The sequence below is a fragment of the Chrysochloris asiatica genome, unplaced genomic scaffold (assembly GCF_000296735.1).
Source record: "Chrysochloris asiatica unplaced genomic scaffold, ChrAsi1.0 scaffold00052, whole genome shotgun sequence".
NCBI classification, from domain to species: domain Eukaryota; kingdom Metazoa; phylum Chordata; class Mammalia; order Afrosoricida; family Chrysochloridae; genus Chrysochloris; species Chrysochloris asiatica.
The window spans coordinates 14,904,704-14,929,328 of record NW_006408570.1 but is presented as its reverse complement, the minus strand read 5'-3'; the positions used below and the strand labels follow the sequence as shown (position 1 = coordinate 14,929,328).

Below are 24,625 nucleotides of genomic sequence, written 5' to 3'. Positions count from 1 at the left end.
ACTTACTCAATGTGTATGTTGAGCAAATAATTCAAGAAGCTGGATTATATGAAGAAGATTGTGGCATCAGGATTGGAGGAAGACGCATGAACAACCTGTCATACACAGATGATGCAACCTTGTTGCTGAAAGTGAAAAGGACTTAAAATACTGATGAATATCAACGAACAGCCTTCGTTATGGGTTGTACCTCAATGTAAAGAAAACAAACCTCACAACTGGACAAATAAATAGCATAGGGATAAGTGGAGAAAAGTTTGAAGTTGTCAAAGACTTCCTTTGTTCAGATCAACCATCAACACTTGTGGAAGCAGCAGTCAAGAAATCAAACGGCGTATTGCATTAGTCATATCTGCTGCACATGATAATTTCAATAATCTCATATGCATGTGAAAGTTGGACAATAAGTAAGTAACAATTGTAGAAGAATTTATGCATTTAAGTTATGGTATTGGAGGAGAATATTGGAAGTACCATGGCCTACCAAAAGAACATCTGTGTTAGAAGTACAGCCAGAATGTTGCTTAGAAGCCAGGTTGTTCAGACTTCATCTCTCATACTTCGAACATATTATCAGACATCATGCTTGGTATAGTAAGTAGATGATCAGCGAAAAAGAGGAAGACTCCCAATGAGATGGATTGGCACAGTGGCAACAGCAATGGGCTCAAGCGTAGCAATAACTGTGAGATTGTTGTGCATAAGGTTGTGCATAAGGTTGTGTCGGTATGGACTCGATGTCATCTAATAACAATAAGTAGGAATCAACTTGTTGGTAGTGGGCTCGGTTTTTTTGGTTTGGTGTAGTTGCAGTGACAACTTCAAAAATTTTCTTTTTTTACAATGATCCTTACGCTGGATTTATTTATCTTGAATGGTGGGAAACTACAGCAGCAGACTTCAATCTATGCATATCACACAATTCAATTTTGTCCTGTAATGGCTTAACGTTTCTCTGCTTCTTGGGAGCACTTCCAGCATCACCAGTGGCACTTGATATAGGTACCATGTTATTTAAGGCTAACAGTTTTTCACTAATCATGAAAAATAAGTGAGAATTGTGAAAGGTCACTTTTTACTACTATGTGAATTTTATTGAAGAGACGAGCTGCTCACTTAGAGATGTTTAATGTCACACAGCATTGAAAAAAAAAAAAAAACAGTTAAGTATACCCATGAAGTTCAAGTGTTAGTCCTATAAGCTGCTGGTATTAGTAAAGAGGGTAGAAGGAATACAGATTGCTCATTGTGTGCTTTTGGTGTTGTATCAAACAGGAGGATTCACTAGTAGGGAGGTTTGGATAGTATCACAACTTGAGTTTGATTCTGTGTCTGGCATTTTAACAATCTTTTGGAGGTTGGCCAAGCTGCAGTTGGCTAAGATCACATGCAGTGTTAAATGCTACAGTCTCTTATCCAGACTGGCTTGATTTGGTAGGGAGGATAGTGAGAAATGTTTTTACCTTAAATTATGTAAATTGGTAGACTGATATTATGCCGAGGAATCTTCTAAAGTTTTTTTTCTTTTTCTTTTTTTAGATAAATCTCAAACAGCTACTAAAGTTATTTTAAAACTTTTTCAGTCACATTTAGTTTTGATTTCCTTTTGGTATTTGCTGAGAATATAAGTAAGTTAGATGTTTCCATTACTTTATTTTTTAGGAATGTGTCTGAATGCTTGCTTTCAGGGTTCTAACTTGGGCAACATAGTAGCAAGTCTACAAGATAGCTTTATGTATAAGAACAGTCACAATGAATTATTCTTAATCATTGTGTATTTCTTGATCTGTTTTAATTGTGACAAAATCAGTTTATGTGTTCGGAGCCCTGGTTTGGCGCTGTGGGCTAATGCATCAGACTGCAAAGTCGTTTGAACTGCAAGATTGGTGGTTCAAGCTCACCAGCTGTTCCTTGGAAACCCTATACAGGGTTGCTATGGGTCGGAATCAACTCGATGGCACTTAACAACAACAACATTTAATAGATCCCTCCACCCCCGAGATTATTTGCGAAACAGTAATAATGGAATTGGTTTAGACTAGGGGGTGGCTTTTCAGGTATACATGGGGTGGCAGGGTGGGGGACTTAAGCTGTGACAAATTTTAAAGTACAGCCTAGTGTGCAAAGTGATGAACATCTGTGGCTTATGTCATGTTAACTCCATCTTAAAATGTTCTTTTACCTATCGTTGTTGTTGTTTGCCGTGGAGTCGGTTTCGACTCATAGTGACCCTGTATAGGGTTTCCGAGGCTGTAAATCTTTACGGGAGCAGAAAGCCTCATCTTTCTCCTGCGGAACAGCTGGTAGTTTCAAACTGCTGACTTTGCGGTTCGCATCCTGATTCGTAACCACTACGCTACCAGAGCTCCTTTTTACCTATCATGTTGTTGCTGTTATGTGCCGTGGAGTTGATTCCAACTCATAGCGACCCTATACAGGGTGTAAATCTTTACGGGAGCAGAAAGCCTCATCTTTCTCCTGCGGAACAGCTGGTAATTTCAAACTGCTGACCTTGCAGTTCGTGTAACCACTATGCTACCAGAGCTCCTTTTTACCTATCATGTTGCTGCTGTTGTTATGTGCCGTGGAGTTGATTCCAACTCATAGCGACCCTATACAGGGTTTCCGAGGCTGTAAATCTTTACGGGAGCAGAAAGCCTCATCTTTCTCCCGCGGAACAGCTGGTAGTTTCAAACTGCTGACCCTGAGGTTCGCAGCCCGATTCGTAACCACTACGCTACCAGAGCTCCTTTTTTATCTATCATAGTCTATGTAAATATGCTCATCCATTGTCATGGGTTATTTACAGACTAATCAAGTTGCTACTTATTAGTGAAGACGTATCTTTAGTTCGTTTATGGAATATGATGTATATGATGTTTCTTAGTTTACAGAGAAGTTGCTTATTTTGCTTATTTCACTGGACTCCATAGACAGTTGTGTTGTGGTTGTTGTTGGTTAGTGCCATCAAGTTGGTTTTGACTCGCAGAGACCCTGTATAAGGTTTCCGAGGAGCAGCTCATGGGTTTGAGCCATCCAGTGCTTGCCCTAGAGTACCACACCTGTGCCTATAAAAAGAGCACCGTTAAAAAATGGCTGTTTCAGGTTTGAGTCACCAGATTTCCCTGTTTTGTTTTTTCCCTCCTTGGATTTTAATATGGTGGGAAATATGTGTATCAAGAGATTTTTTTGAAGAGTTTGCCAAGTATGCCCATTTGTTAACATTTGCAGATATTTTTTTTGGGGGGGGGGGTGCGGAGAGGTTGTCGGCATTAAATAAATTGTCCCAAAAGTTACATAATTTACTAATTTCTCAAAAGTATATTAGAAATAATTTAATTTTGCTGGTATGTTTTTATCGCCTGTCCAGATGATGAATGAAAGGATTTATTGTATCTAAGAGTATATAAAGAGGCCAAGTTTGTAAAGCCTTATTGAAATAATCTGTTAAGTTTACCAACATTTATGGAACTCCTCACTAGTTACCACACAAACATTTAAATATAAGCTATATAAATACATTTATATAAATATGATTAAAACTAGGGTACTGAGGATAAAGGAAATTGACAATAGTTGAATTACTCCTTAAATTTTAAAGTAGATAAGATGATTACTGTCTAGAAATAAAAATGTGTAAAACAGCTTGTATTGGCAATATTCTCCCAAGGTACTTGGGCTTGTTGTGTTTTCTTTTTCTTTATTTTTCTATTTTACTTGTTTTTGTCTAACAGGCGTTTCTGTTGCCTTTCGTGAGTCCCATCTGTCACAGGTGTGCCTAGGCTATACCAAAAGTCATGATAGTGAAATATCTTAGCTGAAATTGAGGGACCAGAAAGGGGAGTCAGCCCTGTATCCTCCTTTTAAATGGGAAATTTTTGTTACAGAGACATAGAGGCACTTTGGAATTGCCAGTCTCTTTCAAGGGCTTTAACGAGGAATGTGTAGAGTGACTCGCCTCCCAACATGGAAAAGATTCTGTACATTTTTTTATCTGCCTGGAATGGTGAGGAGAGTCTATTGCTTTCTGTGAAATTGCCAAACCCTTTCAAGTTCTCTTAGGACTTCAGTAGAGTTCTTTGAGAGCATGTTCTATAAAACAGTATTACAAATGGTTTAAATTCTTCTCCAGTTTTGATGAGGAACATCAGTAGATGGCACTCTGTGTTCAAATGAAGATTAATCTCTTACTTTCACCTTCTTTGTCTCTGTGAAAGGATTTAAAGCCCTAGATACACTAGTAAGGCATTTGGTGTGGTGGTGGTGTGCCACCAAGTCATTTCTGACTCATAGCAGCCCTATATAGGGATTTCAAGGCTTTAAAATCTTAATGGAAACAGAAAGCCTCATCTTTCTCCTGTGGGGTGACTGGTAGATTCTAACTACTGACCTAGCCATTAGCAGCCCATCTCATAATCCAGTTTGCTACTAGTTCTCCTTAGTAGCAAACAACAGAAAAGAAAACAAAACAAGGCATGTGGATGTACCGGTGTCAAACTTGAGCCCATAGAGTGTACCGTCGAAACTACTATGGGAAGAAGATAGGACTGTAGGATTGAACCAGGAATACCAGAAGTAAATCACTTGTCCACCAGCAGTTTGAATGGCTAATTTTTCAGTTTGTGGTTTTTTATTTTTGTTTCAAGATCTTAGCAAAGCAATGTCTCAAGATGGTGCCTCTCAGTTCCAAGAAGTCATTCGTCAAGAACTAGAATTATCTGTGAAGGAGGAACTAGAAAAAATACTCAGCACAGCACCGTCACATGAGTTTGAGGTAGGAACTCCAGTGTTTTTGTTTTCCTCTGTTTTGAGTTGTTGCAGATGATGGTGATCATCTAATCTGAACTAATAATCACAAGATGGAATCACAACAAAAAATCCGGATTGCTTGACAATTAAGGGTTTTCAACATTTATATTTTTCCTTTCCAAAACCATTGTCTTTTTTTCCCCCTCCATTCTAACAAGTTTCTTAAGTTGCTAAAATAATCAGAAAAAAAATACATTTTGTTTTGTGTTTGAATATATTGGGTAGAGAAATGGATATCAGTGTTCAGTTGGAATCATGAGACATTGCTCATGCCTTTTCCTAAGTGCCAGTGCTAGTAGAATCATCCTGTTTTGACAACATTAATAGAGGTTTCCCAGAATCGTGAGGTGTTATTTTTCTAATCATCATATTATGTTTTCCATTTCCAAATTTTAATTAGTAGATACTGTTTTGTGGTTAGGTGTCTTTTATTTTTGTACTTTTTAGTTCAGATGAATTTCCATTTTAAAGAAATAAAGAAGGATATCGGTGAATAATTGTAGAGAGCCAGTTGACATTCCCATGAACCAATAAGTGTTTAGAGTATGTAGTACGGATGGGAAGTCAGGAAAATCATTTGCTTTTAATACTTTAAGTGTAGGTTCCATTAGTTTTTCTTTCTCTTTAATTTTAAATTGGGCTATTTAAAAACTCTCTACTCCTTTTAATATAAAAGAATTTTGTTTGGAGGCATTTTGAATGTGTAATATACCTGTTTTTATTAAATACTAGGTATTCTGCTGGCTATAACAATGATTTCTATTTTCACAGCATACTAAAAAAGACCTTGATGGATTTCGGAAGCTATTTCATAGATTTTTGCAAGAAAAGGGGCCTTCTGTGGATTGGGGGAAAATTCAGAGGCCTCCAGAAGATTCGGTAAGTTTTAGATAAAGTGTAGAAAAATGTTATTTCAGGGTAAAATGTAGAAAAATGTTATTTCAGACATTGGTATGACTTGTTCGGAGGAGGGTAGAAAGTAAGGAATCCATAAGAACCATCATTCAGGCACCGACAAGGGAGGATAGCTTTGAATTCTGTCTCCTCAGGCTGAAACTATATAGAAGTAGCTTTCTTCTACTTCCTGCTTTCCCATCTTTTAGACTTTTCTTGCCAGTCATGCAGAGGATTCCTGTCTGTCTGATCTTCCTGCAGCACTGCCTCATAGCTTACCTTCCCTTAGTATGAGAGAACTGTTTTGCAAAGTATCAAACACTTAGAGCTTCATTTATGTTCTGTTCTTCCTTCTTGCTCCTGGCCTGGACAGAGAGACTGGTACTTAAAAGCTTTCTCCAATCTTTCAACCCATCTTTATTGCCTGATTTTCCCTGTTTGCCTTAATTAAGCCAACATGGCACTCCCTTCTTATATGTTATATTTGCCTGCTTCTGAACACCTGTGCAGGTTGTATTTTTGGAATACTATGAATGGTCTCTTCACCTATAAAAATGCTAGCTCTGCTGCTTTGTGTAAAATGGGAAATAACCAAGTACTTTTTATATACATCACAGGTTGATATTTGGCTTTATTAAGATAATATGTATGGTAATGGCAAGTCCTGCAGAAATAAACCATAACCGCCATGCAGCATGTAGGCAGCCTCATGATTGTATGTGTGTGTTATCATCTATACTAGGCCATATATTCCTTGAGGCCATGGAGCAGGTGTCAGACTTTATTACCTGAGCAAATAATTGCTGAATGAATGATCTAAATGAAGTAATTGTCTATGGAGTGAGTTCTGGTAACATAATGACCTTCCCTCCTTTTTCTTCTGGCTGGTCTAGCCGTGGACTGCTTATAACACTTTTGACTGCAGGTAAAAAAAGACTGGATCAAGTGGAATAATTGTATGTAGATAGTTTATCTCTTATATGTCTATCAGTTTTAGATCATCTAGTATTGGTCCTGTTGTGGTGCTGGACTGTAAAGTCAGTTTGAGCCACAAGGCTGGCAGTTCAAGCTCTTCAGAAACTCTATTACAGGGTCACTATAGGTTGGAACTGACTCGACGGCGCTCAAAAACAATGACAACAGGACTAGTTTAAAAATAAGGTTGTTTAGTGGAGTATGGGGAACTATTTACAAAAAAGCTGGCCTGTCACTTGTATTTGTAAAGTTTTATTGGAACACAGCCAGATTCATTCATTTATGTCCTAATTATAGCTACTTAAACTAATTATTATATTTTTTCATAATTGTTACATTTTTTCATAAGGAAAAAGATTTTAAATATAGTACTCAGTTGAGAGCATTATATTCATATATATGGAAATTAACTTACATGTATTAAACTTTTAAAAATGATAAATTCCATGCTCACTGTAGAAAAGTTGGACAACAAACTGAAAAAGAAAAAGCTTCCTTAATCATTCATCTTGAGGAGTCCTTTAGTTTTTATGTTAAAGTTAAAATTTCTCTTGCCTAGCGTGTTTGCTGATTACAGTATGCATGTTTTTGGAAGGCTGCTTTTTTTGGTCTTTGGCTTCTTTGGCACTGGTGGACGAACTGTGGTTTATTTTTCTCTTTTTGAATAGTAGAATTAATATTACATTCTCCTGAAAAAGAGTAATTCTCTGAACAGGTATGTTGTTAAAAGAAGGAACTAGATATGTATTCAGCCAGATTTTAAAAATGTTGAACGTAGGCCTAAAATTGTACTTAAAAAATTAGACTTTGTGTATTTAAATACGTACCTTTTTTGTTTAGGAATTATTCCTAATTGAAGTAACCTCACTTTAATAATGAAGGCTGGGTTCCCGGGTATAAAGCTGTAGGTTTCTCCCTGATTAATTGTAGCTCACAAACCTGGGAAGTTCTTGTTTTCCCCTACACAAACTTAACCATTTGATGATAACAAGCTCACCTTAAAGCAGACACATAGCTGCAATAATTTCAGCACATTTTAAGATTCAGACTTATGCTCTGTCAGTGGAAAAACAGGTCTCTGTGCATTTTGCAAGAAGATCATGATATATGGCAGGGTTTCTTGAAGTGGGAATTGGAGAATGGGAAAAGAAGTTTTAGAAGAATCAGAAGCATTTTAGGGGATTTTTGCAATTCCGTACTACTGTCCCCATTCCAAAAGGTTCTGATAAAATCATAGTTACTTAGGGGAATGCTGAATGGATGTAGAAAAAAGAATAGAAATAAAAAATAGAATTCTGAGTATAATGTGACTGGTGATTTTTTTGTTTGTTTGTTTGTTAAGTGTAAGTCATCATTTTGAAGCCCAGTATTTGAGCACTTAAAAAAAAAATAAAATGCGATATGCCCATGATGTCAAATGTTTAGGAATGTAGAGCCAAAAAATAGAGTTTGCTCTTCAGCTATGTCATTAGCTTCTTGATGGCACAAATGTGTATTACATGTGTACCTTACCAGCTTTTGCCGTGGTGTGGGAATCATGGGTAAATGTTTGTTCCCCTGATGCCTTAAATCTCTCACAACAACACACACATAGATTTTCTCTGAAGTTTTAGAGATTATATACAGATCAATGTTTATTTCAAAATAAAATTTTTGTAGTGAACATAGGTTTTTATTTTTTAAATTCAGACACTATTTTAACCTCCTAACCAAAAAGAAGTTATTGTGGGAGAGCAGCCATTTAAAGTGATATTTTTCTTGTTGGTTGTCTTAAGCTGGGCTTTTTGGAAAAGTAAAACCAGTGAAACACATGTATGTATTTGTTGTTACGTGCCGTCGAGTCAATTCTGACTCACAGTATAGGGTTTCCCAGGAGTAGGTGATGACTTTGAACTTGTGGTTCAAACTGACCTTGCAGTCCAATGCATTATCCTACAGTGCCACACCAGGACTCCATGTGTGTGTGTATATTGTTGTTGTTAAGTGCATTCAAGTCGGTGTTGACGCATAGCAACCCTGTATAGAGTTGACAAGGAGTGGCTGGTGTGCTTGAACCACTGATCTTGTGGTTCAAACTGACCTTGCAGTCCAGCTCATTAACCCACAGTGGCACACCAGAACTCCGTGTGTATGTATGTGTATAAAAGTCTATTGAAGAGACAAACAAGATGGCAGATCAAGTGTACGTGTGTAGTAAAGAGCTCCGCCAACAACAACACAGAGTACCCGACCAAGTAGGCTCAGGAGATAATTCCAGAACTCTGAACCACATATAAAGGAATATTTAGAAAGTTGGAAGGCTTACAGCTGGGGGAATTTGTGGCAGAAGCAAGAAATCTATTGCTTTCTAGTCTGGGACGCTCGGCTGCCCCAGGAGTCGCCATCTTGGGTGAGACCAAGCAGGGGAAGGATTGGAGCAGCCACAGACGCCTGGCAGAACTGCTGAGATAAAGGTGTGGACGTTATTTTCTTTTGGTAGCTGTTCATTGGTCCCTTGCTGTCTGTGCACCTCCATTCTGGTGACTCTAGGGTTGCCTGAGCTATTGGGCACCCCAGCCCCACCCTTGGAGGGTCCTACTACGCATGTGCACCGATCTCCTCGGTATTTAAAGAGACAGCTTCCAATTAAAACCAAAAAGCCACAGCTGACCCTGAACCATATAGAACTTTCCATTGCCTCAAAAAGTTCCCTTGTAGCCCTTTAAAATAACAGAAAACCAAAACCTGTTGCTGTCAAATTGATTCTGACTTAAGGTGATTCCCATGTGTAATGGAGAGTAAAACTGCTTCGTGAGAGGTTTTTTTTGGGGGGGCTGTAATCTTTCAGAAGCAGATCGTCAGGCTTTTACGTCCTTGGAGCTGCTAGGTAGGTTTGAACCTCCAACATTTAGGTTAGTAGCTGCTTGCACCCCCAGAGACCTCCTTTAAAATATGCTTACTCTTAAACCCTAATCTGATTGCAATTTTTTATTTTTTTATTGCAATTTTAACGTGTACCTTTAACATACAATCTACGGAGATAGGTATCTTTTAAAACTATACCTTCCCTTCATTTAGAGTCTCCACCACACTTACTTTCTTTTTACAGTCTCTGGCATGTTTCCCCATGTTCTGTCTCATTTCTTCAGGGCTTCATTAACAATGTGAATTCAGTAATTAAACTAAGACTCAGAACTGACTCTATGGCAATGGGTTTGATTTGGGTAATAAGCTCCAAATGATTAATGTGCTCAGCTGCTAACCAAATGGTTGTCAGTTTGAGTCCACCAAGAAGCACCGCAAAAGAAAGACCTGCTAGTCTCCTTCTGATAAATCTGCTGTTGAAAACCCTGTGGAGCACACATGGGTCTCCACTGAGTTGGAATTGACTCTATAGCAACCGGTGTACTATACACCTCTTTGATTAAAAAAAAATAAAAATTATATATTACTGCCTTTGCAGTTAAAAAAAGTACCAATAAGCCTTTGAGTTTCCTAGAATTTCTGTAAAAAATTCTAGATTGCAGTCAGGTTTAGGGAGCATTTGGCACCTTCTTTTCATAGTTACCTCCTACACTATAGAATCATTTGCCATCTATAATCACCCTGCTTTGTTTTTTCATCCTAGTTTTCTGCCTGTCTTTTCCTCTTTTTCCTCATCTTCTCTCCAGTCTATCAGGTTTGAAGTGCTCAGTTATAGTGATGGCTGGTGGCTATGTGCCGTGGGGTCGGCTCCGACCCATAGCAACCCTGTACAGGGTTTCCGAGGCTGTAAATCTTTACAGGAGCAGAACGCCTCATATTTCTCCTGCAGAACAGCTGGTAGTTTAGAACTGCTGACCTTGAGGTTTGCAGCCCGATTCGTAACCACTACGCTTCCAGAGTTCGCTCAGTTATACTGATGTTGTTGTTGTTGTTAAGTGCCGTCGAGTCGGTTCCGACCCATAGCGACCCTGTACAGGGTTTCCGAGGGTGTAAATCCTTACGGGAGTAGAAAGCCTCATCTTTCTCCCGCGGAGCGGCTGGTAGTTTCGAACCGCTGACCTTAAGGCTCGCAGCCCGATTCGTAACCACTACGCTACCAGATAGTACCATAATTTTATATCTTCTCAGCAATTTAGAAATTGAGATAGTTTTTAATGGGAAGGGCAGTAGGTATGGGAGTTTGAGAGCCAGAAATTTCAAGACTAAGAAAAAATGCTCTAAGTAGGTATAAACACATGAGAATTGAGTGAGTCGTTTTATGTGTTTTAAAATAGACTTATTGTTAGAATAGTTTTAAATTTACAGAAAGATTGTAGTTCGTTATACTGTTTTTATAAGTGGAAACATTTCACAGTTATCTGAACTGATTTTTGTTCTTTATAGTCCATTTTTAACTTCCTGTGGAGTCAAAAGAAGCACAAAATAATTGGTAAAAATGCTGATGGAACTTTTCTTCAAAGCTTAGAATTGAAAATACATAAAAGATTGGTTAGAAGAAACATGTAAGAAGGGAACTTGTGACTAGACTAAGTATGGAAAAAGGTGGAAGTAGGTCATTAAACAAAGACTGCCATTTATAGATGGACTTGTTTAAGTCAAGCGTCTTCATTATTCATAGTTCTAAAACCCTCAGGAGGTTGGAAAATATTTTAGTGTTTCAAAATAACATGAAATAGACACTAGTGCTGAAGATTTTTTTTTTAATCAAACAAAGCTTTAAGCATTTTTCATTTGTTAACTTTGTAAACCTATGATTACAAAACTCTGTATTTGATGTTCTTATGTTAGTCGCCTCATGGTGACTCATGTTTGCAGAGTAGAACTGTCCCATAGAGTTTTCAAGGCTTTGACCTTTCAGAAGCACATAGTCAGGCCTGCCTTCTGAGGTGTTTCTGAGTGGGTTTGAACCACCAACTTTTGGTGTAGAAGTTAATGGCTTAACTGTTTGTACTACCCAGGGACTTGTTAATGATTGCTTACCATTTGGCTCTGTAAGATAAGCACTAGATTGTGAGCCACAAGATCAGTGGTTTGAGCCCACCAGCCACTCCATGGGAGGAAGATGAGGCTTTCTACTCCTGCAGATCAGTACAGTCTCAGAAACCCTATCCAGGGTTGCTGTGAGTTGGAAATGACTCCATGGCAACTACCAACACCACTTGGGTTCTTATATACCAGACATTGTACTGAAAAAGTTATGTTCATGTTCACAACAGACCTGAAAGTCAGGCACTGCTATTATGCTTCTTTTATAAAAGAGGGAACTATGATATTGTGCACAGTTATAAAAGGTAGAGCTTGAGTGTGACCCCAGGTAGATAGGTTCCAGAGACCAGGCTCTGTATTAACCGTTAGTAACAGTAACTTAGCTGTTCAAGGAATGTAGCCCTGTCTTTATCTTTAGTGCATAGAACATGGTGTTCTTTTTGTGCTTAACAATAGCAGTGATAACAGCAATAGCAGCAGTAATGGGACGTGCATTGTTCTCAGCTCTTTGCATGTATTTCCTCATATGATCTTCAAACAAGTCTAGGGTATTGCTTCACAATGGAACCCTTTTTAGTCTGAGGAAGATTGAGTTAATCCACACAGTATATTTAGCTAATTATTGGCAGAGCCAGTATTTAGACCCAGTTTACCTGAGCTTAGACACGTAATCATTATGGGATGTAGAACTGGAAAGGCTTTAAACCATGACTTTCCAGTCATTTCTCCATCTTTCCCTGAGTAGAATGTTTGAACAGAGTAATGTGTCACCACAGCATCCCTTAGTGCTTAAAAATACTCTCGCTTCTCTTTGATGAGTACCATTTAACAAATACGTAGTGATGGCATTATTGATTAGGCATTGGACTGCTAACCACAATGTCAGTGGTTCAAGCCCACCATCTACTCCATGGGAGAAAGATGAGGCTGTCTGCTGCTGCCCATCTAGAGTTTTGACTCAATGTCAGTGGGTTTGGTTTGGGTTTGGTTTTAGTGAATAGCTATTACATGATGGGCATTCATTAAGCTCAGGCATACAAGATAGCCAGGGACCCAACATTTGTGGAGCTTCATTTTAGTGGAAGATAAAACATAAATGGGTAGTTAACTAAGGTAACTTTAAAGACTAACTTCACATCACTGCTCATCTCATCCTGGCTATTGTCAGCAGTCACATCTCGGTGGCTGAGGTCTTCCTCTGTTTTGCTTGTGGTTACTGCTTTAAGAGTATGGAGTCTCCTTTATTCATTGCTGTTGTTCAGTACCATTGAGTTGGTTCCAACTCATAGCGACCCTGTATAGAGTCAGGAGCAGCTGGTGAGTTTGAACCCTGACCTTGTGGTTAGCAAGCAGTCCAGTGCTTATCCTACAGTGCCACACCAGGAGTCCTTTAAGTCCATTAGTGACCCTACTGTTTATAAGTGCCATTGAGTGAATTCTGACTCACAACGATTCATTACTTTGATTTTATAAATTTAGCAATTACCATTGTCTACTAAATATTTCAGTTATTGGAGATGGAGTAATAAAGACAGTCACAGTTTTTAAAGTGCTTACAACTTTATACAGTGTCCCCCAACTTCCCATGTAATGGCATATGGAGAAAATGAGTGGGGTTAAATATAGGAGGCTGCTGAGCTGGGAGGAGGGTTCTGGTGCTGTGTTGTTACTGAGCTGTTTAGAGGACTAAGGTAATCAATAAAACAGGTATGCAGTAGCAAGCGTTTGAAGCTTTAGTTTAGAGAGGAGATGTTTGCACAAAGTCATTTGATAGGGATTTCATTAATTAGCTTCCACCTAACCAAGTAGAGAGATTAACTGATGTTTTTGATCCTCTCAGAATAAATGGTTCTAAATTTTGGTAGGTACAAGTTCTTCCACTAGTAAAGTGGTTTACTCATTATAAGTCAGTTGTTTTTGTTCCCAAGCCTCTTTATGCCTGTTTATATTTGTTGTGATAACATTTAAATTTTACATAAACTGATGAAATGGGTTTAAAAAGTTATTTCTATGAAGACTGAAGAGAATACTTCGGGGACTGTTGGATACAGATGAGTAGCAAAAAAAAAAAAATTAATTATTTTAATTGTTGAATTACGTGTAGATGAGGTAACTGAAATAATGGACACTATAGAATGTAAATGATTCTTCTGCCTGCAGATTGCTTCACGGAAACTGAAATTAGAAATGACAGATGGCATATTCTTGGTGTGATTTATGTAAGAAAGATGACATAGCTTACCTATACTATACCCGAGGCAAAAGCCTTTAGGAAGTCATGTACATTTGTTTATAAAAATTTAAAATGTTTTTTTGTATCTAAAATTTTTCATGATTTTTTTCAAAGTTTTTGAACATACTAAAATTTTTTTAAAAATGTATTCAGTGACTGTCTGCCTCTGGAACATTTTAGCTAAGTAGGTTTCTGGTATACCTAGTATAGTTGGTGAAGGAACATGTGAGGTGTCAGGAAAGTTGGGTGAACAGGTGTCATTAGACCTGAGAAAGTCGAGGTAAGTATTCTAGGATAAGAGACAACAATGTGCCTAAAAGTATGAGAGCTCAGAAGATACTCTGGGAACTACTGCTTTTGTTGTACTGCTTGTGAGTAAGGGAAATAGGAGATGAGACCAGCAAAAGTGTCGAGGTACCATATCTGCAAATTTCTTTTCAGTTAGGAGAAATTGTGAGCAGGATGAGGATGGCAGGATTAATCATCTAATCATCTATCATTAAATATAACAGATTTGGAAATCAAATGTGTCTTAACCTTTTGGTGGTAAGAGATAAAACAGTGAATCCAGCTTATATCACTTTAATATTTTCATAGGGATAGAGGTGTGAGTATTGATTGTACAAGTAAGTATATGGAGTTTATTATTTGGGGTTCTATTGTAGTTAGCCATGCATATTGATTTCGGATTTTTTGCTGTTAAAGATTTATATTTCAAATTGCTTTTCAGAAAGGATAATTTGTACTCCGAGTTATAGATGGTGCAGGTATTTTACTCTTTATTACTAACCTGAAGGTTGGCAGTAAGAATCTACCCAGCGGTGCTGCAGAAAAAAGGCCTGGTGATCTGTAAAACTATAGCTAAGAAAATTGGAGCATGGGGTTTCCATGCATCTGAATTCACTAGACAGCAACGGGTTTCAATTAGCACTAAAGCTCTTAACTAGCTTAAAATCTAGTGGGGTACTAAATCCCCCCAAAATTAATAAATAAAGAGCCTCCAAACAAACCAACCCTACACAGGGTCATTATGGGTCAAAACCAACTCGACGGCATTTAGGAACAAATATGCATGCATACATACATATATAAACATATACATACATACATACACATATATTTATACACACATATACGTATACATGCATATATATGTATATATACATATATATGGCTCTTAGGAACAATACATATATACACACATAAATATATACGTATATATGCATATATATGGCACTTAAGAACAATATATACATGCATACACTTATGGCACTTAGGAACAATATATACATGTATATGTGTATGTATATTTTATGTATGGGTGTGTATGTATGTATGTATATTGTATGTATATTGTTCCTAAGTGCCATTGAGTTGGTTTTGACCCAAAGCATCCCTGTGTAGGGTTTCCAAGGAATGGCTGGTGGGTTTGAACAGCTGACTTTGTGGTTCAAACTGACCTTGCAATACAGCGCATTATCCTGCAGCGCCACACCAGGCCTCACATATGTGTATAAAATTTCAAGTTATTGTGAAGTGTCATCAATTCAGATCCAACTCATAGCGATCCTGTTTAGGCCTTTTGAGGAGTGGCTGTTGGGTGTGAACTGCTGACCTTGCATTTCACATTGACCTTATGGTCCACACTGCACTATCCTACAGTGTAACAATAGGTTAAAAAAAGAAAATTGAAGAAGGTGTGGGGACAGAATGAGAGGGAGGGGCAAGGTTTAGGTTAGGGGGGCAGAGAAGGCCTTTCTGAGTTAACATTTGGGTAAAGACTTGCAGGATATTTTATTGTTAGTCTCACTGCATTTATTAGAATGCTGAATCCTACTTTTACAAATGTCTGCCAGTTAAGATGGAAAATGTTTTTAAATTTCCATTGAGTTTTTGGTTATTAGTAAGACTGGACAGTTTTCAGTGGCTCTTTATGGTCATTGTTACAAATATTTAATATAGAACTTGTCTTTCACTTATAGTTAAATTAGTTTACAGCAGTCAAGATGTAGAATATTCAGCAAAATAGAAATAATACTTGCTTTGGTAGCTTACTTTGTGTTTTTATAATTTATAAGAGTGTGAGAAGACAAAAGAACTCTTTCTTGGGAAGTGTACTTGTCAAGGGTCAGTTGTATTTATTGTGTAATTGTTCACTATTTGCTTACTTATCTCAGAAAACTGCTTATAATGATTGTACTACTTACTGTTAGATTCTAGAAAAATTATTCCTTATGTAGAAAAAAATTTGAGTTGGGTCTTCTCTTATCTCACTTGTATATAACATGTGCTAATCCAGTAGTTGTATTTCCTAAATTAATGTGAGTTCATAATCTGGTTTCTTACTTACTTTCTCAAGAGTAGGAAAAAAAGCACTCTTCAGATAATATTTATCAGCAGCTGTATTTGTTTCATTCATTGATTTCACTACATAACTAAGTAATATTTTAGTGCTGCCGAACAACCCGACATTTAGTAAGGGTAATGGATATTGTAAGGACTAGCTGTAGGATAAGCATCAGACCTCAAGGTTGATTTGAACCACAAGGTTGGCAGCTCAGATGCACTAGCTGCTCCTCAGAAATCCTATACAAAGTACTATGAGTAACAACTGACTTAATGGCACTTAATAACAACCACATGGATTACAAAACCATAATTTCCCATTTTCGAACATACTTTATTGTGACTAGGGCCAATATAATTCCTAACCAACTTGACAGCACCTAACAACAACAACAATATACTTTCTGTAGGATAAGCACTGGACTGCTAATTGCAGGGTCAGCAGTTTAACCCACAAGCTACTACCAGTAACCCCATAGTGGGTCATTATGAGTTTTAACCAACTTGATGTTACTTACCAACACTAATCATGGCAGTTACTGCTTTCATGAGGTGCATCGTGACTAACAGATAGAGAGACAATGGTGGTTCAGTGGTATAGTTGTTGCCTTCTGTTTCCTAGCCAGTGCACCCCAGTCTGTCACTGGGGGCTTTCATGTTGTTATGATGCTGAACAGCTTTCAGTGGAGTTTCCCGACTGAGATCTACTAGGAAGAAAAGGCCTGGCATTGTACTCTGAAAAGTCAGCCAATGAAAGGTCTGTCATTCACAACCAAACATGGAGATGGTGCAGGGCGGGGTACAGCATTGTGTCCCATTGTGCAATGGGTTGCCATGATTGGGGCAACTCCACAGCAGCTAACAATAATAGCAGATACGGAGCACTTAGCAGACAATTTGAAGACAGTGTGATCATTTCTGTGATGAGGAAGGACAGTACTGAAACTAGGAGGCTGCATATCTGATCCACTCTTCAGGGTGAGGTTTACTAAAGTCTTAGAAAGGAAGTACTTTTTGCCAGACTCTGATGGAGCGTGGATATGCGCTTACACATATATGAGGGTCAGTCAAAGGTATGGCCCCTGGGGTTCCAGTTCATATGTGCACAGATTTATTCCACACAAAATGTGTTTAAACATCTCTCTGTGATCAGTGGGTTCTTTCAGTAATATGCTTGTCTTAGTCTTTATAAGGTACCTTCAGAAATAAGGTGCAGGCAAAACAGTGGCTTCCAGGAGGATCTGCTGGGCCAGTTAAATTCAAAGCAGGGAGGTCAGCTGAGAAAGCTATGGCAACTATTTTTGGGAATTCCCAGGGGATAATCTTGATAGATTTTCTTGAAGGACACAGGACTTAAACAGGAGCTTATTAGGAAGTCTGGTGTGTCACTAGAGAAGAAGCAATGGGTTGGCAGTTCAGACCGACCAGACAGTCCCTGGTAGTCTTCTACAGGGTCACTAAGAGTTGGGACCAACTTGACAGCACTCAACAACAACATCAGGAAGAAGTTTTAAGAAAATTGAAAACTGTATTGGTGAGAAAAAAGCCAGGAAAGTTGTACTGAGGAAATTTTTTCCATCACTACAAACCACCTGATTATTATTTGAGGTTAGCAAGGACTGTCTTAACGAGAATTTTGTTGGCAAACATTACCCTATTTACCTTCCAGCCCCGACCATGCCCCTTCAGACTTACTTTTTGTTCCCCAACCTGAAAGACCATTTCAAAGGAACACAGTTTGAGTCCCTTGAGGATGATGCCAAAACTGCCTTTTGAGATGGTATCAATCCAAGAGCACAGAATTCTTCAGGAAAGAGTTACAGATGGAAAGATTGCCTTCAGAAGCGTATGGACCTAGATGGGAGGGTATGTTGAGAAACAGTGACTTCACATTTTGATATTTCTGTTTAATAAAGATTTCTGTAGCAATACCTTTTGACTTGCTCTTATACCCAAAAGACTCATAGTGACCCTGTATAGGGTTTCCAAGGAGCAGCTGGTGGGTTTGAACTGCTGACCTTGTGATTTGAAGTTGCATTTGTTCTGTTGCTTTGAAAATTGCCTGTGTTGTGCTGCTCATGATATATCTTTGGTTTGGCTTTCCTTATAAATGTGAGGCAGTAGAAGAGCCTGGAGCCACCCCTTCCTTGGCAGTGTTCTGGTTAATGGAAGCAGAAGCCAGCACAGCCCCAGGGAGATTTCAACTATGTTGAGAAGTTACCAGGCAGCACAGAGCCACTTTAGGGGAAGAAGCCTAATTGGAAAAGGCAGAAATATTACTGATACTTTTTCTCACCTCAGCAGTCTCCTTTAAACCCTGGAGGTCAGCATATCTGCTTTGTAAAGGACCAGATAGTGAATGTTTTAGACTTTGCTGACCATACTATCTTTATCACAGTTATGGTAACTTGAAAGCAGCCAGAGACAGTCCATGAAGGAATGAGCACAGCTATGTGCCATTACTGCTTTGCAGAAACTAGTAGCAGGCCTGATGGTCTATGGACCACTGCATTGACCCCTCTGATACTGTCCTTCAAGCTACACATGATGGGGGGTGCCTTTGGTGGTGCTCCTGCCCAGGAGAGCATTGAGTTGCATGTGACTTGATACCAAGAAAAAGTCAGGAGTTTGCCTCACCAGATTTCTGCCATTGTGATTTTAAGTTGTACCTTTTATGTACCACTAAGAAAAAAATGCAAGTTAATTTTAAGATCTTAAACCTTGTTTTCAGAAATACTAGAACGTGATAGGGGAAATGTGTCTGATTCAGTGGTATGGTCAAGCACTTCAGTGCCTGTTGTGGACTAGGCACTTTGCCTGCATGATCTCATTTGTCCTCATGAAAAACCAGCAAAGTAGGGGAAAAACACCTGAGGCTGAGAGCAGTTAAGTGATCTGTTGTAGGGCACAGTGCTAAAAGTTGGGAGAGCCAGGCCACCTGGCTTTTTAAAGCCTGTGTTTTCAGCCTTGTCCTGAACAATGTAGTTCCATTTTGGAAGCAACCTTTTTTTTTTGTCAGATGACACCCTTCATACTAGAATGAGTGTGACTTATTACAGTGCCATGAAAAAGGTTCTAGAAGAAACATGTCCTTACAACTTCAACCATTTCTCAGTGCAGCCAGTTACTGGTCTTCATCCTTCATATACATGCTGATGCCCTCAAAGGAGAATTGTTATTTATAAACCCCTTTTGAAAATGTTTTCCACAAGATAAAAGTTTCTAAGCCAAGCAAAACGAGTGCTGGAAGTTTCATCTTGTTGCTTTGTGTGCAGACAGAGCCCCTAAAGCCAGCCAATGAGATGGGTGGGCACCACTGTCAGTGTGACGCATCCTCCCCACAGGGAGCCTGGTGTGAGCCGCAGATGTCGCCAGAGATGACCCCATTTCCTTAAAAAAAAAAGTATAACAAAAAGTTTATCATTTCAACCATTTTTAAGTTTGCAGTTCAGTAGTAGCATTATTCACCATGTTTTGCTGCCATACTCACTGCCCGTCTCCAAGTGTTTTACATTGTCCCACACAGGGACTCACAGCCCTTCAGCAGCAGCTCCCCCCGCCCCCAAGCTCAGGTACCTGCTAATAAATTGTTGCCTCCATGCGGTTGCCTATTTTAGATATTTCATAGAAGTGGGGTTCTCGCTGTCCTTTTGTGATTACTTGATTTCACTCAGCATGGTGTTTTGAAGGCTCAGCCATGAAAACTTTGCTCTTGATAGCTCAGTAATATTCCTTGTGTATGTCTTGCATGTTGTGTATCGATTCCCTTAGTGCTTGTTTTGGAGACACAGGAAATACATGAGCCACAAAATTCCTTTGAGAGAGAGAGTGTGCTGAGTTTTATAGTATTTGTAACCATCAGAAAGAAGCCAGATATGTTGTTTTTGTTGTTAGGTGCTGTCGAGTTGGTTCTGACTCATGGCAACACTATACACAGCAGAACAAAACACTGCCCAGTTCTGTGCCATCCTCAACATTTTTGTTACACTTGAGCCCATTGCTGCTGCTACTGTGCCAATCCATGTCATTGGGGGTCTTACTCTTTTTTGCTGACCTTCTACTTTATCAAATATAGTGTCCTTCTCCTGTATGTCCAGAGTTTAAGAGATGAAGTCTTGCCATTTTTGCTTCTAAGGAGCATTCTGACTGTACTTCCAAGATAGGTTTGTTTGTTGTTCTGGCAGTCTGTGGTACTTTCAGTATTCTTCTCCAACATCATAATCAATTATTCTACTGTCTTCCTTAGTCACTGTCCATCTTTCACATGTATATGAAACCATCAAAAATACCATAGCTTGGGTCAGGTGCACCTTAGTCCCCAAACTGCTATCTTTGCTCTTGAACACTTTAAAGTCAGAATAGATAGGCAGTTAGAGATGACATGCATGTCATCATCTCAGACCAAATCACAGTGTTCACTTTTTATTCTAGCCAAACAGAAGCCTTCTCATTGAAGCTCAGTTTTGAGAGAGTTAAAAGTTTTTTGTTGTGTTTTTCTCTATTTGTACTTGAATGGGACCTGCAGACCTCTGAAAATTAGAATAAGCCATCTCTTAGAAAGATTTATTAATTATTATTCTTTGAATGAAAGTTCCAATATAGTGAAATAAGTTATATGCAAAGTTATGTTTTCTGTGGGGGGAGCACATGTGTTTCTGAAAAATGATCCATGAGCTTCTGATTTTCACAAGTTCCTGGTACTTCATAAATCCCAAGAAGTCCTGGTCTGAGCTGAGAAGTGGAGGATGAGCTGCGGTACACTGAGTTTCATGAATGGAAATGTGCAGAGGCCTGGATGGTCTGTTGTAAACCCAACCAGCCTGTGTTCCTGAAACACATGTGTTCTTAGGAGGGGAAAGACTGGAAGGTAAAAAGGGCCAAGTAATCCGGGACTTTGTAAGCCTTACGCACCACTTAGGATTAGATGCAGCCATATATAAACAATATTAACAGTAAGCCAAATAACAAAAGAAATCTTGAGGGCAATCCAGACTACTATGGCAGCATGGTTGTTCAGTGATTATAAGAGACCGGGACTTCTGTATCTTGCACCTGTCCTCATGGACCCAGGTGGCCACCAGAATGAACTCTAGCCATCATGTCTCCATTTCACGCAGCAAAGAGGAGGAAGGAGGGTGCTGCCTGCTTTTCCCAAGAAAGTTCATAAAAGTTCTTCAGTTTACTTCTATTTAACTAACTACATTGACCAAAATTGAGCACAGATCGCTGCAAGGGAGGCTGGGAAATGTCTTTGATTCTGCATGGCATTGTGTCCAACAGAAAGTCAGGGCAGTAAAGTGGAAGAGAAAAAGTATGATATTGAGCCAGGCAACTAATAATCTCCATCATGCCACATCAACCGTTACTGTATGAGTGGTGCAATAAAGAGAGAAATATTCTCAAATCTTTTTTTTTTTTTTTTTTACATCTTTCAAAGTGATCTCTTAGAAAATCTCGTGGTCATTGATCAGATGTGAGTGGGCTCTTGGCATAGCAGGCGGTTCAGGAATATTGGGGGTGTTCAAAACATCTGTGGAATAATGGAATTTTTCTACTAAACTTTTTGAAAAATGATTAAACTAAACCTGAAGAATGATTAAAGCTATAGGATTGGAGCTGACTGCCTGGGAGGAAGAGGGTCTGCTTTCAGATGGGTGTTTAAAGAACCTGACAAAGAGGAGGAAAATTGAGTATGGTGTTGCAGAAGTCAAGGGGGAGTTGATCATCTCAAAATGTAGGGAGTGGTCAGTTGTGTCAGCTGCTGCTGAGAGATGAGATCAGAGAAGTCCTCAGTGTTATTGATAGCAGTTAGCAATCAGGAGGTTGTAGATGATGGGGTGAAGAGCAGTTCATGAATGGTGGAAGACAAAATCGGCTTGTGCTAAGTGAGGAAGTGTGTGGGGTGGTGTGGAAGTAGAGAATGAGTGTAGCCACTCTTCCAAGAAGTTTAATATATGAAAGCAGACTGCTACATCTTTCTCCTGTGGTATGGGTGGTGGGTTTGAACCTCTGACCTTAGAGTTAGCACTTTTCTGCGGTGCCACCAGGGCTCTTCTTTGCCTTTAGAAATGTGAAATGAAGCAGCAGTGCCTAGCACAGAACATGGCTCATAGTCTGCGTAGTCAGGGTGGAGTGAATAAACTGAGGTTTGTCAGACACTTTCTGTTCATATGTAGCATCATCCCAAATTTGTTTTCCTGTTTGCATAGCTCTCTTCTTTTGAGCAAACCTTCTTTTATGAAAGAAAAGAAAATTCTCCTTTCAGATTGCAATAATCATACCCTTGTGAACTATAACAGGGCAGGTACTGTTAGCTTGTTTTGGCATTTGGCACTGTCTTCAGGAATCACACAAATATGCTACCAAGAACTGGGTTGTACTATTGCTAATAGGAACAGTGTGTCCATGACTGAGTGATGAATTCAGCTTTTCTTCTAACTGGAAATTAAGTGGTGAACAGACTTGGCAGGATATAGATCATGGTAGACATGTTTTAAAAGATCTTTGGGGAAAAAAATCTTTCAGTTTCTGTAGAAAAATTAGATTGACATCCTTGAGAGTAGAATATTGTTTAAGTCACGTTCTTTAGGAGATTGCCAGCTACTTTCTTTGGTTCATTCCTGAGAGGAAGCTGAGTATTTGACACATTTTTTTCTGCCAGTGAGAAGAGAACCTGAGGGTCCTGGCCTCCCCTGGCCTCAGGGTTCGCCCCACTGCCCCTCTAGAGGCTACCCTTATGCGTATTTTGTTGGGGTAGAGTTCTGAGAACATTGGATTCTATTCATGCCTGCGAGAAATGGTAACAGGATGATTAGCATGGAAAGCTCAAAGGCAGTGCTAGTGACTGGGTAAAGTGACTCAGAGCAGTGGCAGGCCGGGGCTGTAGTGCATGGCACTCCTGCTTATCTGAACAGATGGGACTTTGTGCACCATTTTGGAAGCTGACAAGGAAAGTGGAGGCCGGGTCTAGAACTGACTGTGACTGGGGGTGCCCTGTGTGCTGCTAAGCATCTTTCTAACACAGATCCCCTGGTCTTGTGGACTAACACTAAGCTCTGGGATTGCTCCACATGGCTCTTGAGGTCCCCTGGTAGAGGGTGTGGATTGCAACAATAAGCAAATAGGATTTAAGCCCTAAAGTGTCATGGCTTCCTAGAATCAAACAATTGGTATCTTTATTTGCCAAAGTGTGTGTGTGTGTGTTTGTGTGTTCCATAATAAGACTCCTGGTATGGTGCTCTGGGATTAGTACTGGACTTCGAATCACAAGGTCAGCAGTTAAAACTCACCAGCTGCTCCTTGGAAACCCTATACAGGGTCACTATGACTCGGAACTGACTCGATGACACTCCACATCAGTTTCATAATAAGTTATGGACTAGAGGGGGAAGACTTCCAGTGGAGGTTTCTAACAGCAGCCCTGACCTGGCTCCTCTGGACATCTGTCTTCTTTTTATACTTCACCTGGTTAATTTATTTTTTGCTTTCCTTCCATAGTTCTTCACAGAGCCCTTTTCTTGTAGTATCAAGTTCCTTGGCAGGACCTATAGTCAGTTAGCTGCTTTACAACTTCGTCTCTAGCAAGACAAGTAGGTATTATGAAAGCATCACATACAGAGCCATGTTTCCTTGACATTTATCATGGGAAGGTCACTCCATGCCCAGTTAGTTCAGGGGACAAGGTTCTAATTATAACACTTCTGAGACAATTTGAGACTGACACCAGAACAGTAAGCACTTGTGATGTGTTGGGGCCTATGCTTGAGAGCCTTTATTAACTTCGCTTTTAGATTTTTAGTTTTGCAGTTTGGGTCCGTTCATGTGATTTAATATCAAATACTTGAAAGGTAGTTAAGAATTACATATTTATTTATTTATTTGAATTCTGGTTCTTAAGATGTTAGTCTTGGAGAGATTTGAATTAAATTTGGAAATATACCTTTGGCTGAAGGCTAAATGACCTAGTGTTAGAGTCAATACGAGATCAAGACCTTGTATCACCAACTACAGAAAAAGGTTTTGGGTTGCAAGAAAAAATTGCCCTTGCCACGACTGTGTGTGAAAATTTGGCAACCACACTTTAAAATGTTGGTATTATTTTAAAAAAAAAAAAAAAAAAAAAAAAGGTCATCTGCAGAGGAGCAAGATGTTTTTCTGCGGTTTTGTGGGATTTGATGCTACTGCTTATGGCGATGCTGCCATGCATCCTCTGGAATAGTAACTGACCAAAGTAAAGCAGTATCCCTTTCAATATGCTGGACTTGTACATTTCATTTCTGGAAATGATGCTACTTCTTTGAAGCAATACCACAAACTAAAGTTTTTTTTTTTTTTTTTTTTTAAGGTTTTTATTGTGGATTGAGTGAAAGTTTTCAGGGTACATCATCGGTTTCACATTCAAACATTCATATACCTTGT

General features: G+C 39.1%; 1 protein-coding gene across 1 annotated transcript in view; it reads left to right on the top strand.

Moving 5' to 3' along the window:
* Window positions 1–24,625, top strand: part of UGP2 (UDP-glucose pyrophosphorylase 2) — a 65,460-nt gene that overhangs the window by 19,747 nt on the left and 21,088 nt on the right. Inside the window, exons 2-3 of the mRNA XM_006862967.1 lie at window positions 4,647–4,774; window positions 5,581–5,688. Of these exons, the coding sequence (XP_006863029.1) occupies window positions 4,661–4,774; window positions 5,581–5,688 (222 nt within the window). The 5' untranslated portion in view covers window positions 4,647–4,660. The remainder of the gene's footprint in view (window positions 1–4,646; window positions 4,775–5,580; window positions 5,689–24,625) is intronic.